This window comes from Plecotus auritus, assembly GCF_963455305.1.
Source record: "Plecotus auritus genome assembly, chromosome: 1".
NCBI lineage: Eukaryota > Metazoa > Chordata > Mammalia > Chiroptera > Vespertilionidae > Plecotus > Plecotus auritus.
Genome location: NC_137770.1, coordinates 79,789,584 through 79,814,684, shown reverse-complemented (window position 1 = coordinate 79,814,684; position 25,101 = coordinate 79,789,584). Strand labels below are relative to the sequence as shown.

Genomic DNA, 25,101 nt, shown 5'->3' with positions numbered 1-25,101 from the left:
TCCTGTTCAGCCATCTTTCCTACCAGACCCTCAGGCCATGGGCTCAAACTCTGTCTGCGATCCTGCATTTCCTCCCTGGGCCATTCTGGCTGCGGAGAGCCTTGGCTGCCCTCCCCAGGACTCTTAGGCCTTGCCGCCCATTAGCAGCGCTTGCTTTTTTGTGGAGAATTTGGTACAGAGTGGCATGGCACTGTGCCACATGATCTATTTTATCTTCTCAAAGATGAACTTCTCAGGAAGAGGAGACAAGAATGGCCAGATGCTCAGCTTTTAGTGTTCAGCACACACCACAGTGGTAGCCCTCTGCCACTTGAACTGAGAAATGAGAGTGTTGACGCCAGGGTGAGAATCATCTTTTCCCTGTGTGCCCCCACCCCGCCCCCACCAGCTCCTGCAGAGCAGTGACATGTCTTCTTGTCAGTACAATCATGCGTGAGAGGAGAGGGTTAGAGAGGGAGTCTTGAGAAACGTTTGGAAAAACTGGGCAGACTTACCTTGTGTCCAGTGTCTGAGCTAAGATGTGAAGGCAGCTCACCATTGTAGTAGAATCGCTCCCTAGAATAAAAAATATCACCGTGACTTCCTGAACCATTCAACCCATCTTTCAAACACAACCTTCTCAATACACACAAACCACAGCCCAGCATAATTAACCACCGACACACAGCATGCCAGGCCTATAGGCAGGGATGATGCGTTTATCTCTGGCCTGACATATTACTTTAGGATGGATGTTGAAGGCAGAGCTTAAAACATTCATTGGTGTGGAAAATCTGAACTGTTCAAGGGATAGAGAGGTCATTTATCATACTTCAGACTAATTTTCTATGGCAAATTAAGGTGACACCTTGGTCCCCAGGCTCAGGTTGTCTGAAGGAGCCACAAATAAAGCCAAAATGTGAGTTCAGGATAGTTACAAGAAGAATTGCACCCTTTAGCAATACCTGTCTCACTCACCGAAGAGGGAAATCCTGTGCCGAACAAGAGCAGCAAGTTTGCAGAACAGGCTGAAGCAGAAAAGAGCATGAGTCGGAGACGCACAGAGATTCAAGGATTAATTCGTCCCTCCCCCTGCCCCCATGCTGTAACACAGAGAGCACTGAATGGCACTCTAGCAAGATGCACTGTGTTCTCCTCAAAAAAGCCTCTGGACCACATCTGGAAAGCACGTGGTTCTCGTAGTCTTGTTAGAGAGTTATGAAAGGCACCTCACAGGCAGCTCCAACCTTACAGAGAACAAGCCTTCTGGAACAGTTACAGTGTTCTGCAGTGAGCCGGTTGTTGCAGACCACCCCTTGCTATAGAGTACTATAATGTTCATTTGTATGACATTCAGGGATAAACAAGGATTCTGGACGGAGGCATAATTTTTCCATTGTTGCAACAGATGGCAAACTATTCTGCAGCCTTCACTGGGGTGTAAGCCCTTTGCTGGGAGATGGGCAGGAAGGTGGTGTTGGAAGAATGTTAATGGTTCAGGTATGAGCAATACTGTGTGGAGCACCAAACATAAGAAATTGCTTTTCTTTGTCATTTCCCATTCATCAATGGGCCTGTCTGGGTTGCTGTCCTAGCTGGGTCCTTGGAGGCCAGGAAAGCCCATCTACTCTGCTTTTGTGCTTTCTGTCCCTATTCCATGCTTTCCGCCCATATTGTCTGCTGTGGAAGCCCTGGAGGCCCAGCTGTGTCTACTGTTTTACTTTCCACAGTGCCTAATAGAGGGCCTTGGGTAGCTGGAAAAGAGCCCATGGATGTTTCTGAGCACACTGTCGATGGGCCCTGATGGACCCTGTGTAGGGGCACTAGGCTGTCATTTGACCTGTGTTGTCTGTGCTTGTGGGAGGAGATGCCTCTGAATTCTACCTGGCACTAGCACAACTAGACGACCTGGCGACCCCTTCAGAAAGTAGCCCTTCCCGGGGGGACAGAAAGAGGGAAGGCTGAATAAAAACACTCGGTACTCCAAGGTGAGGCTGAGCTGAAGTCTCATTCACAGCTTGTCACGGGCTCCATGCCCCACCCAGGGTGGAAGTCTTTCAGAGGACAGCTCAAACGGAGAAGAAATACTTCCGTGGGGATGAAGACTTGCTCGCCTTACAGTGGTTTCCAGTGAACAGCCTGGGCCTTTGAGGGATGTCCCCTAGAAATCACAGCCTAAGTCCCTCATGGTTAGTCATTATTTCTGCCGTGGAAATAAGTTGGAACCCCCAGCCTAGAGCTTGAGAGGACTCAGAATGAGTTCATAGAAACTTGGCATCCAGCTAGTGTGAAATGAAATCTGGACTGCTTCTTTTTATCTCTTCCCCAGTGTTTTTTTTTTTTGTTTGTTTGTTTGTTTTTGTTTGTTTTTTTTTTTAGCTTTGTGTCTGGTATCTGATAACTCACAGAGTTGAGGGAGGGGGGCCGTCAGGAGGAACGGGAGTTCTGTGGTTCTGTCCTGACCAGCTGGGCTGTGGGTGAAGCCACTTAATGGTGGTCAGTGTGTCAGTTTTCTCATCTGTAAGTACAGAGTAGTCACTCTGCCCTTAGCTTTTAGAATTAGGGGCTTTCTTATTTCTGGTGAAATAAACACATGCTCTGTATAAATACAAAATAACACCTCTCTAACTAAAGCAGATGGTTTGCTGTTTGATCCTAATGCTAACATGGCTCCTCTTGCTGTGGGATGTGCTTTCTCAGGCCAGCAAGGCCAGGGCCCAAAACTTCCACAGGCTCCTCCTTGTCCTCTAGGGGGCCCATGATTTAAGCAGCAGCATTGTCCTTAGCTCAGAGTTGTGAGAGGCCTGGGTCCCCTCCGAATTTGAAGGTGATAAATTAAAGGGACCCTAGGAGAGAGCATGGAAAGCCCTGGTGAATTGCATTCGGTGCAGAAGTGGGGCAGGGATGAAGGATGCAAACAGGAGGGTTCTGGAAACGTGAGCAGGTGCAGTGCGCATCACTGCCTCCTCGGAGGGCGGCAGGCACTGCCGAGTCTGAGAGCTTTTTGCAAGGCTGATCAGCTCCAGGTTGTATGCCAGCCGTGACAAATGGTGCCTGGCTGAACAAATGTTACATTTCCATGAATTAATAACCTAAAAAAAATAGAAGAAAACAGACACACCTGCCCTCTGTTGATGTATCTGAGTATCTCATTTTTGCTCCTCAATTTCCTAACTTCTTACAAAATACACTGGGTACATCCTGAAAATATTTAGAAATCACGGGCCAGCAGTAGATTACAAGGGTATCCCATTTTGATAGCATGAGTTCCTCCTTTCTTAGCAAGTGAGGCTAAGTAATGGCAGTGCAGGGAAAATGACACTCGGCCTGGGCCTTTACTCCTGCCCTAGCTTACTCACTGTTGCTTTAGGCACTGGCATCAACCTGACCAAACCTCAGTTTCCTCATCTGCAAAGTGCAGATTATAATACACAGTGTTCTTAGAATTTAAAGCATTGGGATAATGATACCCAAGTGGGCACACTCTTCCTATGAAAAATTAAGCTCACTGCTTAGCCGAGTATGTTTAATAAATGCTAGCTAAATCCTAATGTTGAATATCTTCCCAAAGATACCAATACCGAACAGCTGGGTCTTTATTTAGTACTACTGACCCAGTGCGCGAAATTCATGCACATTAAAAGGGAATTAATTAGAGGAAATATTTTAATATTGCTACTTGCCCTTTCTCTATAATAGAAGTGTCAGAGATAAAAGAAAATTAGTAAAATGTATATGAAAATCTTCCTCCTGTCAGAGTTTGGGCATGCCACAGGAACCAGAGTCAAGTCCCCGCCCACCCACATGCGCCTTGAAATCACGCGAGATGCAGACCTGGCCGGCCCCACCACCATTGGGCTAGATCCGGACCCAGCTGGCCCCAGCCCCGTCAAGCCCTGCTGTGTGGGGGGGCACGGCCTCAGGTCGCCTGGCCCAGTGCCAAGGCGGAGGGTGCGGCCTGAGGTCCCCCGTCAAGCCCTGCCTGGCGGGGGATGCGGCCTGAGGTCTCCCAGCCTGGCGCCGGGGCAGGGGCACAGCTTGAGGTCCCCTGTCAAGCCTCACCAGGGGGGTGAGGGGGTCCCTGCTGATTGCTCCTTAAGGCTCGTTACAGGAACTTGGCCTCTGCTGTGGGCGCAGACATTTTTGTTATGGCGTGAAGGTCAATTTGCATATTCCCTCTTTATTAGATAAGGTTATGTACACTGTTCACCATCAGTGGATGCTAGGGAAGGATTTGATTATCTGCTTTTATTATAGTCTTTAACTCTTTGTCATTTAAAAGTCTAACCCTCCCTTGTCATTCATAAGTCAAACTCAGAGAGAACCTGGGGCATGGTGGAGTCCATCTCTGAGCCTGATCATGAAGCATCCCTTTTGTTCTTCTCTGCTGAGGCATCCATGTGTTATGCCCCATAAAATGTAAAGGGGCTGGTGCTTTTTTTAAAAAAAGAAAGAAAGAAAGAAAGAAAGAAAGAAACAAACAAACATTTTTATTGATTTAAGAGAGGAAGGGAGAGGGAGAGAGATAGAAACATCAGTAATGAGAGAGAATCATTGATCGGCTGCCTCCTGCATGTCCCACACTGGGTATTTAACCTGCAACCTGGGAATTGAACCGTGACCTCCTGGTTCATAGGTGGACGCTCAACCACTGAGCCATGCCGGCTGGGCAAGGGCTGGTGCTTTTGATGAAAAATGTTTTCCTATTAAGAATTTAACTTGAATTATGTTGCTCTAGGTTGTAAATCTCAGATCATCGACACCAGAATTTGTAAGATATGATTCTGTTCCTAAATTTTAAGCTTAAGAAGCCTGATAAGAATGGAATTGAACACAGCATTAATCTGCTTCTTCTCAATGTTGTATATTTGCATTTCTTAAGCTTGAGAATTACCTTTGCCTTTTTCTAAACGTTATTTCAGGATAGAAGTTAACCTGATATATAAATTTTCCCCTAGCCCTACTAAAACCCCAAAACAGTGCACTTTTCTATGTCACCAATATAATAATCTATAATAATAAAAACGTACTATTCAAATTGACCGAACGGCCGAACAGCCAAACAATAGACTGACTGTATGGACGACCTTCCAGATGAACTGGGGCTGCGAGGGCTGAGGCAGCTGGGGCTGTGAGGGCCAAGTCCCTTACATGAATTTCATGCATTGGGCCTCTAGTACATAGATAAGTATGAATAAAATTACTTTAAAAAAACAGGTGATAACTAAAACCTCTGAGCCAGCAATCATCAGGATACAGTTCATTTCTCCAAAAGACTCATTGAGGAATCTGGAGGTTTATATAAACCACATCAGCACCAGGACCTTCTCTTTCTTGCGTAGACTCACCTGGCCACCATTTCTTTCTCCTTATGGGAGGCATACCCGCTACTGCTAAGGGGCTTCAGTGGGGATGACAGGAAGTAGAGGCGGTGATTGGTGAAGTACTGGTCAACCAGCGGGAGGAGCACCTGGAAAACCCACCAGAAGATAACTTTTAGGAAGCCAGCCAAAGCCCTTCCTTTGGTTCCTTTGACAAAGTTCATGCTCAGTGAGCAAAGGCCTCTGACCGGTGGCCTTCTAACACATTTTCCTCTTCTATGCTTGAACCCAGCGGTCCTGGTGTGTATGAAAGGATAAGGCCACCAATGAGCACAGTCCCGAGTCAACATTGTCAGGGGTGTCCTGTGGGTCACCTGCACTGAGACATGACTTCCTGGGCATGGCATCCAACAGGTACCTGGTCCAGCAATAGTAGCCTGGCACATTCTATCACTGCTTCTCAGAACATGGCTGACCCAAGGCCGCCCATGCAGTCAGTCCTCTGAATAGGGCTGTCTGGCAGAGACTGCTTACTGGCACCCAGATTCATCCCCCCGTATTTCTCTTAGCAATAGAAACCCCCGTGTTTTAGCTGGGCACGAGGTCACCAAACTGGAGAATGCACTATCCAGTCTCCCCTCTAGCTAGGTGAGGCTCAAGTGACTAAGTGCTAGCCATTGGGATAGAGCTTTTTAAAAAAGTAGCAGCTTGTCCTCCCCTCTCCCTTCCCCCTTTCCCACAGATGTGGTACAGGTGAGCCAGTTAGGACCACACAGACACAGACCCCACCATAGGAGACGGTGGGGCATCAGAGAAGAGCCTGAGACCCTGGGTGATGTGTGGAGCAGAGCGGGCTGCCTGCCTCCTCGGACCACCTTCCTACCTCGGGAATGTTCCACAGGAGAGAAACATGAGAAATGTCTGTCTCATCGAAGCCATTGGAGTTTTGGATACCTTTGTGGGGTCGGCTTAACTTGTACCCTAAACAGTATGGATCCTAAGAAGAAAGTAATTAGGTAAGCACAGAGCGTCACTTACTTTGGCAAAGAATTTGATCTCCTGGTCATGGGGAGACCTTTCAGTTTTCCCACTGATGACAATGGCTTCTACAAAGACACAAGTAACACAAAGTTGGTCAGAGTTAAAAAACCAGAACCAGTCACAGCGTTTTAGAAACAGAGCAGCTCTTCTCAAGGCCACGAACAGGCCATTTGACAAAGTATCTTTTATTTTACAAAGGACTTGACAGTTGTGCTGGTTAGTTACTTCCTGTGTCAGTTCTCTAAGCTGTTTCACTATCCTTTTCTCCACTTATTTTTTTTTAAATTAAAAATAATTATTTTCCCTTTCTCCACTTTATTGATGAGAAAGGAACTTCAGAGAGGGTAAGTCATATGCTCATGGTCTCAAAGCAAAACAAAGGGAAAGTTAAAATAGGACAAGTTATATGAAAAAAATGACAAGTAGTTCCATCAAACCCAACATGGAAACCAAGCATGAAACTGATTTTTTAAAGTTAGGTGGAGTGGGGGAGGGATTTCTGCCACTGTTTCCTCCCCAGAACCATATGCCTAAATGAATCATGAACAGCTACAGTATGAGGGCCTCATTCCTGGATAAAGAAATATCAAATTCTTTGATATTATGAGATATTATGAGGAGTATACATGTTTGTGACATATTGCAAAGATACTTACCCAAATGGGCAATAAACTCTTGAGCAGAATCAACATATTTCAGGATCTTCTTCAAAAATTTATAGGCAAACCTCTTTTCCATGGAGGAGGCATCCAGCTCCATATCCTTCATACCTCTAAGGTTGGAAGTGGGTAAACCCCAGGAAGCAACAGAGATAACTACGTGACTTTGGTGCATCAGCAATCCTACCTGCATTGACTTTATTTTCCAAATGCGAATCCTTATTCTGGCTCAGTGACTTGACTCATTTGACTAATTTCCCTTTGTATTTGGAACTGCTTCTCTGAGCATGCAACACCTATACTACAATAATTTCTGAAAAGATTTTTTCAAAAATATCTTTATTATTTATTCAACAGATAGTGAGCTGAGAATAAGTCAGAGAAGCAAGCAAGAACCCTTGCCTTCTTGGAACTTACATGCTAGCTTTAGATAGACAAAAAATATAGAAAACAAGATATAAATTATATGGAATGATTGAAGTTTATAAGTTTTGTGGAAAAAAGAAAAGAAAAATTAAAGAAGGATGAAGGGGCCCGAGAGTGTCAGAAGTGGGGGAGAGCGGATTGTAGTGTTAATCAGAATAATCAGTGCTGCTCTCATGGGGTGCAGGATATCGGAGTAAAGGCTTGAGGGAGGTGAGAGAATGTGCTCATGGACATCTGGGGAAAGAGCTTTGCATTATAGGGAGCAGAGATGCAAAGGTCCTGAGGTGGGAGCATGCATGCTGAGTTGAAGGCATATGTCAGAGGGCAGTGTGGATGGCATGGAAGTGAGCAGGTGATCAGGAGGGTGTAGGTCGGCAGGGAACTAAATCATTAGGACTCTGTGCACCATCCTTCGAATTTTGCTTTTGCTCCGAGATGGGAGGCTATTGAAAGCTTTGACTAGAGGAATGACATGATATGACTTACACTGTAACAGAGTTACTCTAGTTGCTAGGTTTAAAGTTGACTGTGGGGACTAGGGTTGAATCAGGGAGCCCAGGTAGGAGGCTCTTTCAGCAATCATGATGACAGCATGGAGGTGGTGAGAAGTGATCAGATATTAGGTATCTTACAGGTAGAACCATCAGAATTTCCTGAAGGATTGGATGTGTGTTGGGAGAAAAAGAGAAGAGCCAAGGTTTCTGGCTTGAGCAAGAGAAGAAGGGACTGCCACTGAGGGAGGGGAAGCTGAGGTTGGAGTAGGTCTGAGCTGTGAGTAGCAGAAATCGGGAGTTCTTGGTGGTGACAGGGACCTCACTTCCTCATCTATATGTCTAAGTGCCCACCACAGGCTCTAACCCATGGTAAATGGCCACTAGAACATGTTTCCCCAATTCAATTATCTTTGTTCTTTTTCCATTTCCTTGATTTTCTTATTAGTTATAATAAAGAAGAACTTTTCATTTCTGTGAGCAAGTGATTTATCAGCAAATCACAGTACGCATTCTTGGTGTTAAGATCAGGATTAAAATGACGATGGGATCCTTTCTCACATGACTCCCTGGAGGCTGTCTCCCATGGCCTGACCTTTCCTGCTTGACAATATGGCAAATACGTTTAGTTATTTTTTTATGTGAGATATAACCGAAATATTTGTATAGGCTTTTCATTGGTTTTCTGCTATTCAGTAGCAAAATTCTGTAGGAAATGAAAAGAAATAGCAGCTGGCTCAGCAAACATTTCTTTTAGGAGGAATGGCTCTATCAGATAGGAACACTGGCTTGCTTTTCACGCCACAAAGTGCTCAGTACACAGGTCCCCGTGCAGCGCAGCCACCACTGGCCTTTGACCAGCGGGAAAACAGGTTCTACTTTTAAGACGTAAGCAGCCAAGACCATTCTCGTATAAAACATTCACCATAATTCTGACAAACCTAAGTTTGAGATAAAACGTCACTGATGCTTACTATTATCGTTATGTAACTTAATTAAATAGTATATAAAACAACAAAATAAAAGTGTCAAGAGAACTGTTGATTCTATGAGAACTAAACTGCATATTTTGCAAAGACCTGCAATTGCAACCAAATACATATATGTACGTATATATTTTTTAATCCTCACCTGAGGATCTGCTTTTTGATTTTAGAGAGAGAGAGAGAGAGAGAGAGAGAGGAAAAGGCAGGGAGAAGAAGAAAGATAGGAAGAGGAGGAGGGGGAGGAGAAGGAGGGGAGAGAGAGAGAGAGAGAGAGAGAGAGAGAGAGAGAGAGAGAGACTGATTGGTTGCCTCCCATATGCACACTGACCAAGGATAGAACCCACAACCTTTTGGTGTACAGGATGATACTCTAACCAACTGAGCCACCCAGCCAGGGCCAAATACATAGTTTTTAAAGTAGGTATGGGTGAGAAAACTGTAAAAGATAGGGGAAGGAAATAAAAAACAAAACCAAAACACCTAGAAGAATACTGCACTTCCATTGTTTAGCATGTGCCATACGTCTCGCTGCTTTAAAGAAAAGCCACAATTGCAAAGCTCTGAGGATGCATGATGGATGTGGTTTATTATTGCAATCAATGGGGCAGCATACGCAGAAAGGCCTGGCCTAGGGCCCAAGACTTGTGAACGACTGCATATTTACATGTTTTAAGTTACAATAAAATGTTTACAGTGTGTATGTATAATTTGTCATGACTCTGCTGTAAATGATTTTTTTCTATTTTATTAAAAATTTTTTCCATTACTATTTACATTCAATATATTTTGCATTCATTTCAGGTGTATCACATAGTGCTTAGAGAGTCATATACAAAGTGTTCCCCCTGATATTTCCAGTACCCACCTGGCCGCATAGATAGTTATTCCAATACTAGAGGCCCGGTGCATGAAATTTGTGCATGGGGAGGGGGCAGGGGTGTCCCTCAGCCCAGCCTGCACCCTCTCCAATCTGGGACCCCTCGGACATCCCTCTCACAATCCGCGACTGCTGGCTCCTAACCACTCACCTGCCTGCCTGCCTGATTGCCCCTAACCACTCTGCCTGCCAGCCTGATAGCCCCCTAACTGCTCCCCTCCTGGCCTGATTGATGCCTAACTGCTCCCCTGCCAGCATCATCATCCCCAACTGCCCTCCCCTGCCAGCCTGATCACCCCCAACTGCCTTTCCCTGCAGGGCTGAGGGGACTGGGGGACTGAGGCTGGATGAGGCTGGATGCTGCAGGGACTGGGTGAGGTGGGGCTGAGGGGACTGGGTGACTCTGGCTGGATGAGGTGGGCCTGAAGGGACTGGGGGACTGAGGCTGGATGAGGCGGGGCTGAGGGGACTGGGGGACTGAGGCTGGATGAGGCTGGATGCTGTAGGGACTGGGTGAGGTGGGGCTGAGGGGACTGGGGGACTCTGGCTGGATGAGGCAGGGCTGAGGGGACTGGGGGACTGAGTCTGGATGAGGCAGGGCTGAGGGGACTGGGGCACTGAGGCTGGATGAGGCGGGGCTGAGGGGACTGGGTGCCACCAACTTGTGGCTGTGGGCACCGCCATCTTGTGAGGGCATGGCAGTCAATTAGCATATCACCTCTTTATTGGCTGTGGGCACTGCCATCTTGTGAGGGTGTGATGGTCAATTAGCATATTCCCTACTTATTAGATAGGATCATTGACTACATCCCCTATGCTGCACTTTAGGTCCCTGTGACTATTTTGTAACTAACAATTTGTACTTCTCAATCCCTTCACCCTTTTCACCCAGTTCCCCAAACCCCTCTCCTCTGGCTACTTTCAGTCTGTTCTTTGTGTATATGAGCCTGTTTCTGTTTTGCTTGTTAGTTTATATTGTTCTGTAACTGATTTTTAAAATTAATATTGGTTGGTCCTGTTTATATCAGGAAAGAGGGCTTCATCCTGCAAAATAAATTTTTTTTCTTTTTTCAAAAGACACCCACTATCCTTGCTCTGACCCATTCTGTAGGCAGGTAATTAAATACTCGGAGAGGGTGACCACACCTCCAAGCCCGCCCAGCTGCACTAACATCACCTGGAAGATGACTTACCTAGAAACCACGATGCCATTCACTTGGAGGAATTTAAACAGGTCCTGTGCCTTCTCTCGGTCCCTAGACTTCTCCTTGGCAGTCAAGGTGTCATATGGAACCAAAAGAGGGTGACTGCCACCACCTGGGTTGGTAAAGTGAGAGATGACAGCATATTTGGCTCTTCCTTTGCACTTCTGGGGAAGCACAAGTGCCCCCCAGCTCACCTTCGGGGGGCCGTTGGGAACCAGGCTCACCTTTGCTCTCCAGCTCCAGCTTCTTCTTCTTGGCCCAGATGTTGTGATAGTTCTCAGCTATAACCTCCACCATCCCCTGTGACCCACCAGACAGAGGACGGTCAGAGAGAAAGCAAGAAAATGGGCTCCTGCCTGCCAGGCTTTTCAGGCAGCCTTGAGGGCAGAGCTCTACCAAATGCTAATGGTACATTAGTCTGTGCTTCGGCACCTCATTAGTTTTATATTTTCCCATACAACAGAAAACAGTTCCGGATTCTGCCTTTTCCTTATAACTTATTATCCTGGTGGTTTGATGCATTCACGAGAGACACACATTTCCATTTGGAAGTGTATTTTGGTGGCACTTGATCTGCCATAGGACCTGAGATTTGAGAGCTGGAAGTGCGGGTGAAGGAAAAGTCTAGAATCCCTGAAAGCCTTTAGCTTAGCAAACTAAAAATAGTCATGTCTTGGGGAAGACTACTGCAAATTAGATTTCCCAGATAGAATTCTCTCTATAAGGTTCATGAAACAGTGACCTCAAATGTGCACTTTGGAAAAAAACTTTCTCTTAAGCCAAAGGGTTGGTCTGAGGGAGCAATGGCCCCTGGCTGGGGCTGGTCACGCCTGGCAGTGTGTGCAGGAGGGCAGGACTGGGAGGAGGCAGCTTAAGGCCCTTAATTTCATCTTCTTGGTGTATGTGCCTAAGTCCTACTCGATTGCCTGTCTGCACCTTCTGGGAACTCAAGTGAATCTGCTATGGGATATGCAAGTGTCCTCATGGTTGGGGGGACCTATTGGGACCAGGAAAGCACCCCCACCCAGGGGTCTTTGCACAGATTTTTGCCTAGCTGTTATCAGTTCTGTTGTGGGTTTTGAAACAGCAATGTTTGTTCTTCCTTTTTTTTTGAGTGATTACCTGTTAGGATGTCCCTGGTCGAAGTACATTGGTTGCTTACTTCTGCTGAGCCCTTCCCTGTGGCCTCTGCCCAATGTGCTCCCTTTCAGGGTTTATATTTTAGTGGTGAGATGTTCTAGGCATTTTTCCCTTCTTCTTATTCTTTAAAACACAACAACCTCTTGGGAGGGCAATATATTCTGCACTTGGGGGCTTTAGGAAGCAAGCTGTGCTGTCCTGGAGGCAGCGACACTGACCTGCAGCTCCCTGGAGAGCGCCACGTTGCAGAGGTCCAGCGGGGCAGGGCTGTAGCTATTGCCCTAGGGAAACAGGCAGAATGACTGGGGTTGCCATTATTCTCCTTATTCTCACCAGCATCCCAACAGCAGCCGCCAGAGATGGATCCCAGAGACCCCCCCCCCAGGTCTCCCTATGGGTGGTCCTGGCCTGGGAACCCCCCAGGAGGGCTTTCCAAGGTGGGCCCAGTGGTGTCCGTCATACCTGGCTGGCCTGGGACACGCTTCGAAGCTTCTCATTTTCCCGTTGTTGAACTAGGGCTTCTGCTTCTTTGGTCCTCTCCACAGTCCAGCCCACAGCCAGCATGGTTTTCAGGGACTCTCTGGCTGGCCAGCGATAAATTTCCTTCTCCTGGAAGAAAATTGGAGCAGGAGAGCTTTGCAGGGCACGCCCAGCACTCTGCCTGGCCTGTCTCCCCATGGAAGTGGGTCCCACGATGGAGGGGGCGCTAACTGGTTCCAGGGTCCTCCCCCTAGTGCAGATTCCCTTTGTGGCACCCCACCCGAAGCATGTAGTTTTTCTGGTGTTTTTAAATATAAAACCTCACAGTCTCCTGCCCCAGACATCACCCACAGGCTGGCGATAAAGGAGCAAGAATAGAGAGTGACTTCTCCCATTCTAGTAGCTGGTTAAGAGGGGACTCGCCAGAACACATCTGCCAAAGCTCTCCTTGGAGCTTGGGAAACAGAGTTTCTGAGATTTAGAATTTTCTTCAAAGCTTCATAGGTGGTCAATATGCACACAAGGTATGCATGCCGCCCTTTATGTGTGACCCCAGGCCTAACGCATACTGAGAACCCTGTATGCTGAACCTCATTTCTTAGTTAAAAAATACCCAAGAGACCTGCGTATTTCCTTGGGGACTCTCTTCTCTACTCCTATTATCTTCCCTGATTATCTTCCATCACCCCTCTCCCCGCCTCAACAATCAAACAAAAGCCCTTCCTAGTTCAGCTGCAAGTGGCCTACAAATGCATTTGGCTCAGCCTCTAAGTGCTGAGCTGTGCTTCTGTCTCCAAAGGGCTCTCAGAGCCTAAGAACAGAGCGGGGGCTGGCCTGCAGGCGTCCTGGGTGGTGCCTGCTGGTGAGTCCCCGAGGAGTTGGCTGCGATTGAAAGTCTCTAAGGAGCTGAGGGTGAATGTGCCTGGACCTCCTCTGACAGCACAGTGTGACCTGAGGCCCGCTCCTTACCTTCTCCGTCAAGGTCTTGAAAGGCCTTATCAGTGGATGGGTCTTCACGTTCTCATCCAGGGAAATTCCATATTTCCACCCACTCTGACTCTGCAGAAAGGTTCTCACTTCAATATCCTTGGCACCCAAGGAGCCCCGCTATGTGACCCACATCCCAGCTTCTATCTTCACTGAACGAATGGAATAATGGAGGGTGACAGAGCTTGGAAATTGCCCCCGCAAAATGTCTAATGGATCCATTAAGGCTGTCAGGCTCTCTGCCCCTGACTGTTGAACTCTGCTCCTTCATTTCTTCTTGTTTTAGCTGCTGTCCCCTCCACTGACTTGCTTGTGTTTCAGGCTCACAACAGACAGAAGAGTTTAAGAAGACCCAAGAACAATGCTCTCTCAGTGTGCCACGTTCTCAGGCAGGGACAGAAGTCAAGGCTAAAGGCCTGTGAAGATGGGACCCGCTGGCCACTGCACCCCTGTCCGCCAACCCCGTAGCAAAACTGGAGCAATGCAGGGAATCACACAAGTTTAAGAATTTCAAGAGTCACTCAACAGACATTGTTTGCATGCCTACTACTGCAGGTACCGGACTCTATCCTAGGCACCATAGGCACAGAGGCAAGCACGAGACCCTGGCTTCTGTAACCTCACAGCTTAAAGACTCCTGGCTGCTTTTGCTCAGTCTCTGCCGCTGCCCACTTGTTAACGTGCATTTGTCTCAAGGTTCTGTCCCTTCTCACAGGCACACTCTCCCTGGGTGATCTGATCAAAGCCCACAGGACTCAGTATGTCCAGCCCAGATGTCTTTCCTAATTTCCAAACCTACTTAAGCTCTGCTTCCATGTTTCCACAGGTTCCTCCAACATGCCTGCACAGAACCTGCATTTTACATTTCTAAGTGGCTCCTCCTCTGGGGTTCCCTTGACCTCAGGGAATGGCACCAGCTGACACTCACTTTCTGAGCCAGAAATGTGAGAATCTTTCCTGACAGCCTCTCTTCCTCTGCATCTTCTCACACAGTTCCCCCTCCCATCTCCCATCAGGATTTTGGTTCAGGCCACCGCCAGCCATCACCTGGGTTACTGCACCAGGTTACTGACAGGCCCCCTGCCTCCAGTTCACCACCTCTCTGACCCATTTTCTACAGCACTGCTAGATGAGATCTATAAAATCACCCCCATCCGGTGATGTTAAAATTTTCTGCTTTAAAATTTTCTGGTTCCAAGCTGCCATCATGGCAAAATGCAAACACTTTCTGGCCTTTAACACTATAGCAAAGAACTCATTGACTGTCTGGACTCATCTCACCATTCTTCCCCTGCCCCACTCCATGTCCTGCCATATTGAACTAGGGTTCCCTAAAGCCACCACACTCTCTCTTGCTTCCCTAGATCTGTAACTGCTGCCCCTAGCTTGCAATACACTTGCTGCCCTGTGCCCAAACAACAACCTGTCCTTTATCACTTACTGTAGGTGTCACCAGCTTGAGGAAGTGTCCCGGGACCCCCATGACGGGATTAGGGACTCCTCCTGTGTGCTCTAACGCTGTGCTCATGCCCATCACAGCAGTGGACACCCTGTGCCACCATGGCTGATTTATTCTGTTTCTCCCACAATACTGTAGGGTTCTTTTATTTTTAATTAATTTATTTAAAATTTTTTTCAGTTATAGTTTACTGTCAGTGTTATTTTGTTTTGATTTCAGGTATACAGCATAGTGGTTAGGCAATTATATACTTTTCAAAGTAGTTCCTCTGATGTTTCCACCTGGCACCACACATTGTTATCGCAATATTATTGACTATATTCCCAATGCTCTACTTTACATCCATGACTATTTTGTAACTACTGATTTTTATTTATTAATCCCTTCACCTCTTTCACACAGTTTCCCAACCCCCCTCCCCGCTGACAGCCACCAGTCTGGTCTCTGTAAGACTGTAGAGTTCTTGAGGACCGGGAAAATATTCTTTTTCTTGTTAGATAATTGATGCCCATCTGGCAATGGTGGACAAATATGTTTCCTTGCAAATGTGAGGCTTACAGTCTAGTGAAGAGAGAGAGTAATCAAATACCATACCAGTGAATGTATAATTGATAACTGGCATAAATGTATAGCTGTTTAAGTATAACTATGTAAAGGGAAATACTATGATGGAAAAGAACAAGGTGCCAAGAGGGCTAATATCTGAGACATCTGGGAAGGAGGCATCCTAGGAATTCACATGTGGACGGGTATTTGCAGGATGAGCTGATGAATGGTGTGTGCATGTGTCTGAGTGCAGATGGGCACCTGGCTCAGATCGAGGAGGGTTTCAGGCACGTATGGGTACATGTGCGCACATGTGGATGCATGTGTGTGGTATGTGTGCATGTGTGTTTGTGTCTGTGTGTGGTGGGCAGTGGGTAGAAAGAAGGGGATGTGGCTGGAGGGCAGAGGGTGAAAGGAGAGGTGATGCTAGAGATGGTATTAGAGGCCAGATTAGGCTGTACCTATCAGGCCACATTAAAGATTTTGACCTTTATATTAAAAATAGTTAGAAGCTGTTAAGGAATGTTAGCAAGGAGAAGGGGCTGTGATGGAGAACAGTGGTAGGATATGACCGGATCTGCACACTGAAGCTGTCACTTGCCTGCAGTGTGCAGGGCAGGCTGGGAAAATGCTTGAGGGGAGACTAGTTAGGAGATCATCACAACCGTCTGGGCAAAAGAGGATGACAGCTCAGACTACAGCCCAGTCCTGGGGTGCGGCCAAGAGACCGATTGGCACTGAGGAGAGACTAAGGAGGTAAATCCACATGGCTTACTGATGGATGGGCCGTGGCCATGGACTGATGGGGGGCCGCATTTCCCTCTTCCACAAGCTGGCCCAATGGCATATGCAACGAGTGCTGAGAAAATACAGATGCTCTAGAGCAAGGGTCAGCCAGCTACAGCCCTTGGGCCAAGTCTGGCCGACCATCTGTTCCATAAACACAGTTTTACTGGGCCCAGGCATGTGCCTTCATCTATGCAACATCTGTGGCTGCTTCTGTGCTATAAAGGCAGAGATGAGCAGTTGCAACGGAGACTCTCTGGCCACAAAGCCTAAAATGCCCACTATCTGGCCTTTTACAGAATAGTTTAGCCAACCCCTGCTCTCAAACCATGAGGTATTGGCCCATTCTACAATTACAATGATTGTTGTGATCATTGGCCCCCAACAGGGACGATGGAAGAATAGAAGCTGAGCCCAGACCACCCCAAGGCTGAGCCAGTGGTGTAAGGTGTCCCTCTCCAGGGCACGTGGCATGGAGGTGGTTTCTTTGGCCCCACTGTGGGCTTGCTCCTCGGCTCCACGCTGCAGCTGCAGCTGAGCAATGGCCCCAACCCTTAGCCGGCCGTCCCCAGGAATCCTGGACGTCTTTGGCACATTCCTCCCACTCTCCTGCCAGCATTAAAGGGCTGACAGAGCAATTATACGCATTAAGCAGGCTGACCTCATGTGGTGAGGAATTTTAAACACCAGATGGACAGGCTTATTAATAAGGGAGAGTCTGGGACTTATGCTGCCGCCTGCCATGGGAAGATGTGTGTCCCCTCCTAGAATAAAATCCAGCCTCTTGGCAAAATGCAGGGGTAAAGCTTTTAATTTTATTTTCCCTTTTCCAAAAAAGAAAAAAAATTTCAAAGAAAATGTAATAAAAGCCTCCCATCCTGTATTAAGCATTTAGGTCAAACACATGCGAGCACGTGCTTAGGTGCAAACTCCAGGGAATGCGATGTTGAGGAAGAAGCGAACACTCACAGAATCGATAATCTTCTTGAGAAAAATACTGAAAGCAGCACCTCCAGCTTCTTCCGCTTATTTCTCTGACCTCCATCAATCCTGGGAGAGTGCTGCTCAGAAATAATGAATGCTCTCGGCCTGGTCAGCCTGTCACTTAGACACGTCAGGCAGATTTCCAGCATTGGACCCTCTAATGTTCTTGGGCTGTTTTTCCCTCTGACAAATGTCAGCTGGAGGATAATCCCTACCTTGTCACAGGCCCATTTATCATGTGAATGCTCAGCATACTTGGTGACGATGTATTCCAATTTTTCAGGCAAGGAGAAACTGAAATGAGAAGGAAAATAATCAAATTACAACCTCGCCAAGTACCTCAGCCACGTGTGCTAAAAAGCTGGCCAGAACCAACAATTAGCCATCGAAGTTGGATTTGATCAATCAGCTAACCCAAAGCCAAAGCTGGACCCCAGGTACATGGAACTTTCTGAGCAGAAGGCGTGGCTGACCTGGCTCAGTTAGACACACCCAGGTCCAATCAGGGGACCACTCTGCAGGAGGGTGTGCTGTGTAGGTGGCCTCCCTCCAGCTGTTCTGGGTTCTTTTGGCTCCTGAAGAACCACTTTGGCTCCTGGGCCAGACCTGTCTAGGTTACACGGCGAGAACCCCTTCATCCAAAGACACTGGCCTGTCATCTTGTGGCTGCAATCTGGGAGTGGCAGGAATGGTGGCTAGAGGACCAAATGTTATAAAAAACTGGATGTCTACCTTTTTGGGTTCAGTGACTCACCTTTAAATACTAGAATTTTGGAAGTACACTAGACACCTGTTGTTTCCATTAGTTTAGCAGTTTTTGTCCCTTCTGTTGGCCACAGCACCTCCCTTTTCCTGTAAGGAACAAATCCTACATTGCATGCCATCTTATGTGAACTGAGGTGGGAGCCTGACTGGGCCATTCAGACTCACTCTCCCAGGAATTTGAATCTTGAGTCAGGTGAGACCAGGGCAGCACACTCTTCAAGGGGGCTCATCCAATGGGGATGCCTGAAGACTGCCCACTTGGCCACTCTGTCCTGGTGTCTGTTCCTGCTGAGGCTGGTTAGCCAGCCTTTCACTAGGTTCTGATACGGACCCCTGATCCTTGCAATAAGGCCCCTTTCTGCTCACATTAGCCAGAGTTAGTCTGTATTACGCACATCACTTGAAGAACCACACTGATGTCAAGGTATATGCAAAGAAACCAGAACTCTCAAGTTAACATGGAACCACTCATCAGTAGCACACAAATTGCTGGAGTATAGCATTGTCTCATAATGTTTATAAAAGCATCACATTATTACACCATTTGTCATCTATCAGCACACTTATATTTTCATTGAGTGAAGGTATCCAAAGTCAATACCTGCCTTCTCTTTGGCCCCAGCTCGATGGCTTACCATGCCTCTTATCTCTCCCTTATAGCAGATTCAATTCTGTTTCTCACCATCCATTCAGCTCAAGGCTCCATCTGATGGACTGTGTACTAATTGTTAACATATAACAGTTTTATATGTTATCAAAGCTGACAGCCTCAGGGAAGAGCTCAGGCTGTGGCTCTCATTTGAGAACTACTGCCACAAACCACAAGTCCGAGGGACCATATAGGATGTCTTACTTTCCCTGCTCACTCTAAAGCCCGTTTGGAGCTCTTCTCTTAGAATGTACCTGGAGATGCCCCACGACACATAATCATAACTGGGGTGGACCCACCACCAGCCAAAATTGAGCATATGTTTCATCCATGGCCTAATCATCACCCAGGAGTGATGCTGGAGAATCAGAGGGAGGAATTAAAGGTGCTGTTGTAGGATTGTTTCCAAGTTTCAGCATCCCCTGGAACGGGGAGAGCAGGGCCAGTCTATCAGGTAAGGACCCCATGCTGTTCTGCCATCACACCCGAGCCTTGTCAGGGCTCAGCCCAGTGCTACTTACAGAGCTGTTTTGATGTATGATGCAATTAGAACTATACAGGCCTAATTTAAAAAAAAAAACATTTTGCCAAAAAACCTCATCAATAAATTAATTGCCTCGTTTGTCAGGGTGGTTCTGCAATGTCTCAGATGACATTTATTGTGGAGAGCATCCATCTCATAATAAATAAACCAACCCCACCCTCTAAAACAAAAGTGTAGCATATAATCATACAGTATGAAATCAGATATGGATGGATTAATCCTTCAGGAATCGAGGACAAGATCCAGTGCCTGATATGACTTGTTGGGTCAAGAGAAATGACAAAGTGTTGGCAGGAGGAGAGAAAAAGACTCTTAAGTTTCTTGCCACCTTCTGAAAGAGAAACACTGGCCACTGGGCAAAATATAAGACCAGCTTAGAGGTGATCTGGACTCACTTCATGGTGTTGATTGGTTTGGGGTCAAAGTTGCCGTCTGCATCCACTGAGATCTGCTTCTCCAATGGGGCTGAGATCCTGGTGTCTAAGGAATCTGGTGGCAAGGCCCCGGCGATAGCACTGAGACAAGGCAGGGCCATTCGGAAAAGATCTGGGTCATACTTCTGTGAGGAAAACCAAAGAGCGTGTTGGTACAGAAACCAGAACCATGGCCACCAGGTGGAAGCATTCCCCAGTTAGCTGAGAAAAGTACCATGCCCTCATTTGTCCAGGTCAACCAGCACGGGGAACAGGTAAGCCCTTTAACACACCTGGTGGAAACTAGGGGTCCTTAGAGGGTGCCATCACAGTCTGCAAAACCCCCCAGTCACCATTGGCTTCAAGTTGAAAAATGTTAAATCAAGATTTAAATCAGTGTCTCCTAGCCCTGGCCAGGTGGCTCAGTTGGTGTGATACCAAAAGGTTGTGGGTTTGATTTCTGGTCAAGGCACATACCTAGGCTTCAATCCTTGGTTGAGGTGCCCGCAGGAGGCAACCAATTGATGCTTCTTTCTCATATCAATGTCTCTCTCTCTCTCTCCTCTTCCTCTCTTAAAAACAAAAACATACCCTTGGGTGAGGATTTTTTTTTTTAAAAAGCTGTATCTCATAAATAGTTAATTTCAAAAAAGAGTTAAACAGGTTCTCGCTAGGCCAGAAATGTCTATAAACCTGCTTGCCGTAGAGGCGTATAGTAACTGACCCAACCTGTAGCTGGAGAGGGCATAAGAAGCTGTGCTAGGCTCCTCAGTAGCTGATGTGGGCCATGTGTTGATATCACCAGCAGACTGCTCAAAGCACAGCCATTCTCTCTTGAACTGGCAAGGGAGGAATTCCAGTCAAATAACATGGGGTAGGGACAGCTTTGGCTCTGCTTACACAAACCAAAGGACTATAGGAGTGAAGACAGCATAAGTGCAGGTGAACACCTACACACACGTTCCAGATTTCTGTAAGAAAGCCAGACCTAATCATGTTCTACCTCTAAAGCTGATGTTCAGGGGTCCTCAAACTTTTTAAACAGGGGGCCAGTTCACTGTCCCTCAGACTGTTGGAGGGCCGGACTATAGTTTTTTAAAAAAAACTATGAACAAATTCCTATGCGCACTGCGGGCCCGGGACGAGTCGGCTGCTAAGCAGGACAGGCAGCGGCACCCGGCGGGCCAGATAAATGTCCTCGGCGGGCCGCATGTGGCCCGCGGGCTGTAGTTTGAGGACCCCTGCTTTAAATAAACTGGCTTAGAGGGCGTGGGAAGTCTGGGTGGCAGCTGTATTTCCATCAGGCAGTGTGGGAGGCTCTGGGTTCAGAGGCACTCAATTCTCCTCCTTAAACGAGTGGTTCTGAATAACCTCCCTCACTGTGGATTAAGTCTCCTAGAATCCCACATCCCGACTTGAGCAGATGTCACGACTTCTCCTCTGGCTGGACCTGGCGAAGACCAGCTAACAGGGGCCCCACCTCCGGGAAGGAGTGGCAGTGGGCTCAGTCACGGAGACTGAGGCCAAGAGTGTTTTTGTGATTCACTCTGGTAGTCGCTCTTCCCTGTACTAGCTTTGTGTGTCTGGCAAGTTATTCAATTGCTCTGAGACTTTTCCTCACCTGTAAAAGGAGGGTTAGAGCAGTTCCCATTTTAGGGGCTGAGGGTAAGGATGAGTGTCACACACTTGGGAAGTACTTGGCGCAGTGCCTAGCACAGGGTAAAGCCGAAGAGCGATTAGCCCATTAGCCATTATAATCTGTAGTAGCTGGGGGTGGCTGAGGGCCTCCCTCTCTGTTCGAGAAGCACTGCCATTTACCTTGTGGGAGAGGGAGTCAAAAATCCCCCAGAAGAGCTTCTCTGTGAGGTGCAGCTCCTCCTCCACGGCGAGGCCATAGCTGCCCCATCCCGAGGGCAGGCAGTAATACTTCCAGCACTGCTCATAGTGGCTCGTCAGGAGCTGGCGGGTTCCAACAGGGCGGCACCAGTGGGGAGGGGCAGCGAAGATCCACAGGCATCAACAACATGCAGGGGAGAATAAAACAGCAAGCAGCCATCAGGAGAGCGAAACAAAAATGGAAACAGGTGGGCCATCTAGAAACAGGCCCTCAACCACCCCCGGGAATGGCCTGCTTTCCTGCCTAATGAGCTCCAGCCCAAACTGAACCCGCTTAATTAATTCATGTGCTTCCTAAGATGCCCCTAGCAGTTACTGAAAAATGGATCACTCTTTCCACTCCAAATGAGAAAATTCTACACTCTGAAAGTAGTCACCGTGTGTTGTTCCAGTCAGTCAGGAGTAGGAAGAATTTCTTATGAGACCTTTTCTTATGAATCGGGAAGGTGCTGGGTCATGCTGGTATGGGGAGGGGACTGTGAGTCTGAAGATTTTCTCTAGATTGATTACTGCCCATGACTTCCTTCTCTTTCACTCCCATCTGATGGCCCTCCGTGTAACAACAGTTTCACATTTGGCCAGCAGAGGGCAGAAGTACACTGCCAATGTTCCCATCTCAGCAGGTGGGATCCACATCCTCTAAGAGAGGAAAGGTGGGGGTTCGGAGTTGGGTGAAAAAGGTGAACGGATTAAGAAAACAAACAAACAAACCAACCAACCAAAATTCATAGACACAGACAACAGAAGGAAAGGGGGCTTGGGGAAGGTAGAAGAGGGTACAGGGAGTGTAAACAGTGACGGAAGGAGATTTGATTTGGGGTGGTGAACACAATACACAGATGATGTGTTATAGAATTGTACACCTGAAACCCACATAATATTATTGACCAATGTCACTCCAATACAGTCAATAAAAAATCCCTGATCTAAGAAGTAAAAGTGAGCTTACTGAGGACTATTTATAGGCTCCTCTGTGGGAGCCAGGATCTAGCTGACAGTCAGGCCTGCTGAGGAGGCAAGGCCAGCTTGAACTGTGAGAACCCTGGCTTTCAGCCATGGTGCTTTCTGAGATCAGAACGGGGCGGTTAGGGTTGGAGAGACAAATGAGCCCATAGAGGGCGGTGGAATCTCTGACAGTGAACAAGCTGCTCTCTGCTGGTGTGAAGAGAGAGGACTGAACTAAAGGCTCCTGGGAATTCTGCTTAATCTCAGTAAATGCTTCTTTAAATCCTCGCTTGGACTGTTTCTGAAAAAAGGAAAAAAAATTTGTTAAAATCACCAGGCAGAATATTTGGCTATGGCTGACACCTTTGAAAATGCTAATATTGCAGATGCCACAAAGGAAAAAGATTAAAAAAAACAACAACCCCGCCCTCTTGTGTGTGGAGTGATTCTGATGACCCCTGCCCCCCAGGCTCAGATGCTCACAGTGCTAGTGAGAAATTCAGGAATGAAAAAACAAAAAACAAACACAAAAAAACAAACAAAAAAAAAGAAAGAAAGAAAAGGAAAGACTCTGTGGCTTTCCTTTTCATCAGTAAAGAAAAAGAAGTAGAAAAAAAAGGGGGGTCTGTTATAAAATAAAACACACAAAATAGTATGGAAGAGAAAAGGGACATTTTAGTTGCTGTACTTAAATGAATAATCACAAGCCTTCAAAGGTTTTTGAGATTGAAAATATTCTGACAACCTAATTAGGGCAGGAAAGCACGAAATCCAAGTTGCCTCACTAACCTCTGCTAAATAATAAGAACTTGGTGGAAAGCCATCCCAGAAAATTGGAGCAGTTAATGAATCTGAAAGTCTCCTCCACCAGACACACTCAAGGAGGGGTTCATTTTGTAGGTTGCATCTTATTAGTTCTCAAAGGAGTGAAGCCCATTTAGCATGTATTTTGCTCCCAAATCGTGAGGACATCCTGTTCTATAAGGCAAGTTTCCTGTGCCATGGACTGTATTTCTCTCACAAGCACGAGGTTTACCTTAAGGGGCATTTTGCAGTATTCATTGAGCTGGGGCACATCAAAAACAAGGCGTCGCAGGAGCTGCTGTAACATGGAAGGCCTCAGGTGACTGCAGCAAGAAATAGGAAGAACAGGATAGGATAAAAAAATAAGAAAGTAAGAAAGAATATAAGAAACACTCAGCAATAACCATTTATTAGAACTAAGCCTCAAAACAATTAGCTCCTAAAAGACAAGATCTTGTAAAGCACAGCCCATGATAAAACACTTTAAAGAAATAATATAGGTAAATACAGAAAGAGAGACATGTGGCTAATAAATTGAGGTACCTAAGGTTCAATTCCAATCACCAGGTGAAAGGGTGTTCTAAGGTCTATGCACATTCAAAGTACAGCCACTGTAACAGAAAGAAGGGGCAGGTGCTTTTATTCTAAGGATCCCAAGTCCCCCAGAGTTCTGCAGAGGGAGAAGCTGGAGTTGACCAGCTGCATAGGTGGAATCTGAGGCCACCTACTGGTATGATCTGAAGGGAAGTTTAAGGGCCCCTGAGTTACTATCTGATCTTTGAAATTCTCATTACTGGAATAATTTCTTTGGGCTAAGTCTCCATCCTCAAAAACACTCCCTTAAACAGCAAAGGCACTAACTAATTAGAAAATGATTTATCCAATTATTGAAGAGTTTATGGCCTTGGCATTGGATGCAGGTGAATTCTGAGATAAAGGAGACATAAGCAACATTGATTTAGCCTTTATTTTCAGATTGCCAAACTTTTAAATCTTTTTTTAAGATTTAAAAAATTACTTTGCAATTATAATTGACATTCAATATTATAATAGTTTCAGGTGTATAACATAATGATTAGAGATTTATATAACTTATAAAGTGATCACCCTTAGTACCCATCTGGCACCATAATATTACCGACTATATCCCTATGCTATACTTTACATACCTGAAAGTCTTCTGTAACTGAAAATTTGTACTTCTTAATCCCTTCACATTTTCCACCCAACAACCATCAGTTTATTCTCTATATATATGAGTCTGTTTCTCTTTTGTTTGTTCATTCATTTTGTTTTTTTAGATTCCACATATAAGTGAAATCAATGGTATTTGTTTTTCTCTGTTTGACTTATTTCACTTAGTGTAAAACACTTTAGGCCCATCCATGTTGTCCCAAATTAGATGACCAAGGTTTTAAAAAATCTAGTGGAATCTCTGGATTCTCTTCAGAGAAAAGCATGTGTCCATAATACACACAATCTGACAGAGAAGGTCAGTTTGTGAACCCATGGGTTCCTTCCACAGATGCCTAAGAATCATGGGGGTAAAGTTAGTCATTTTGAGGGTAAAGAGCTAGAATGTTGGGAAAGAAAGTCTTGGAGGCATCTACAAGGAAGATCAACAGAAACAGAGAGGGGCAATAAAACTCATCTGTTTCATAACTTTTCCTAGAGCTGCTCTGTTGATAAAAAGCCCTGGAGTGAAAAGGGTAAGTCAA

General features: G+C 46.4%; 1 protein-coding gene across 3 annotated transcripts in view; it reads right to left on the bottom strand.

Moving 5' to 3' along the window:
• Positions 1-25,101, bottom strand: part of RYR3 (ryanodine receptor 3) — a 547,436-nt gene that overhangs the window by 82,503 nt on the left and 439,832 nt on the right. For all 3 annotated transcript variants that reach the window (XM_080659255.1, XM_080659256.1, XM_080659257.1), the window contains exons 49-62: positions 23,616-23,706; positions 21,557-21,697; positions 19,721-19,884; positions 17,583-17,661; positions 13,575-13,664; positions 12,588-12,734; positions 12,344-12,406; positions 11,210-11,285; positions 10,974-11,097; positions 6,998-7,113; positions 6,339-6,406; positions 5,328-5,449; positions 958-1,007; positions 495-555 (exon numbers count right to left, since the gene is read on the bottom strand). In XM_080659255.1, the coding sequence (XP_080515381.1) occupies positions 495-555; positions 958-1,007; positions 5,328-5,449; positions 6,339-6,406; positions 6,998-7,113; positions 10,974-11,097; positions 11,210-11,285; positions 12,344-12,406; positions 12,588-12,734; positions 13,575-13,664; positions 17,583-17,661; positions 19,721-19,884; positions 21,557-21,697; positions 23,616-23,706 (1,392 nt within the window). The remainder of the gene's footprint in view (positions 1-494; positions 556-957; positions 1,008-5,327; positions 5,450-6,338; positions 6,407-6,997; positions 7,114-10,973; positions 11,098-11,209; positions 11,286-12,343; positions 12,407-12,587; positions 12,735-13,574; positions 13,665-17,582; positions 17,662-19,720; positions 19,885-21,556; positions 21,698-23,615; positions 23,707-25,101) is intronic.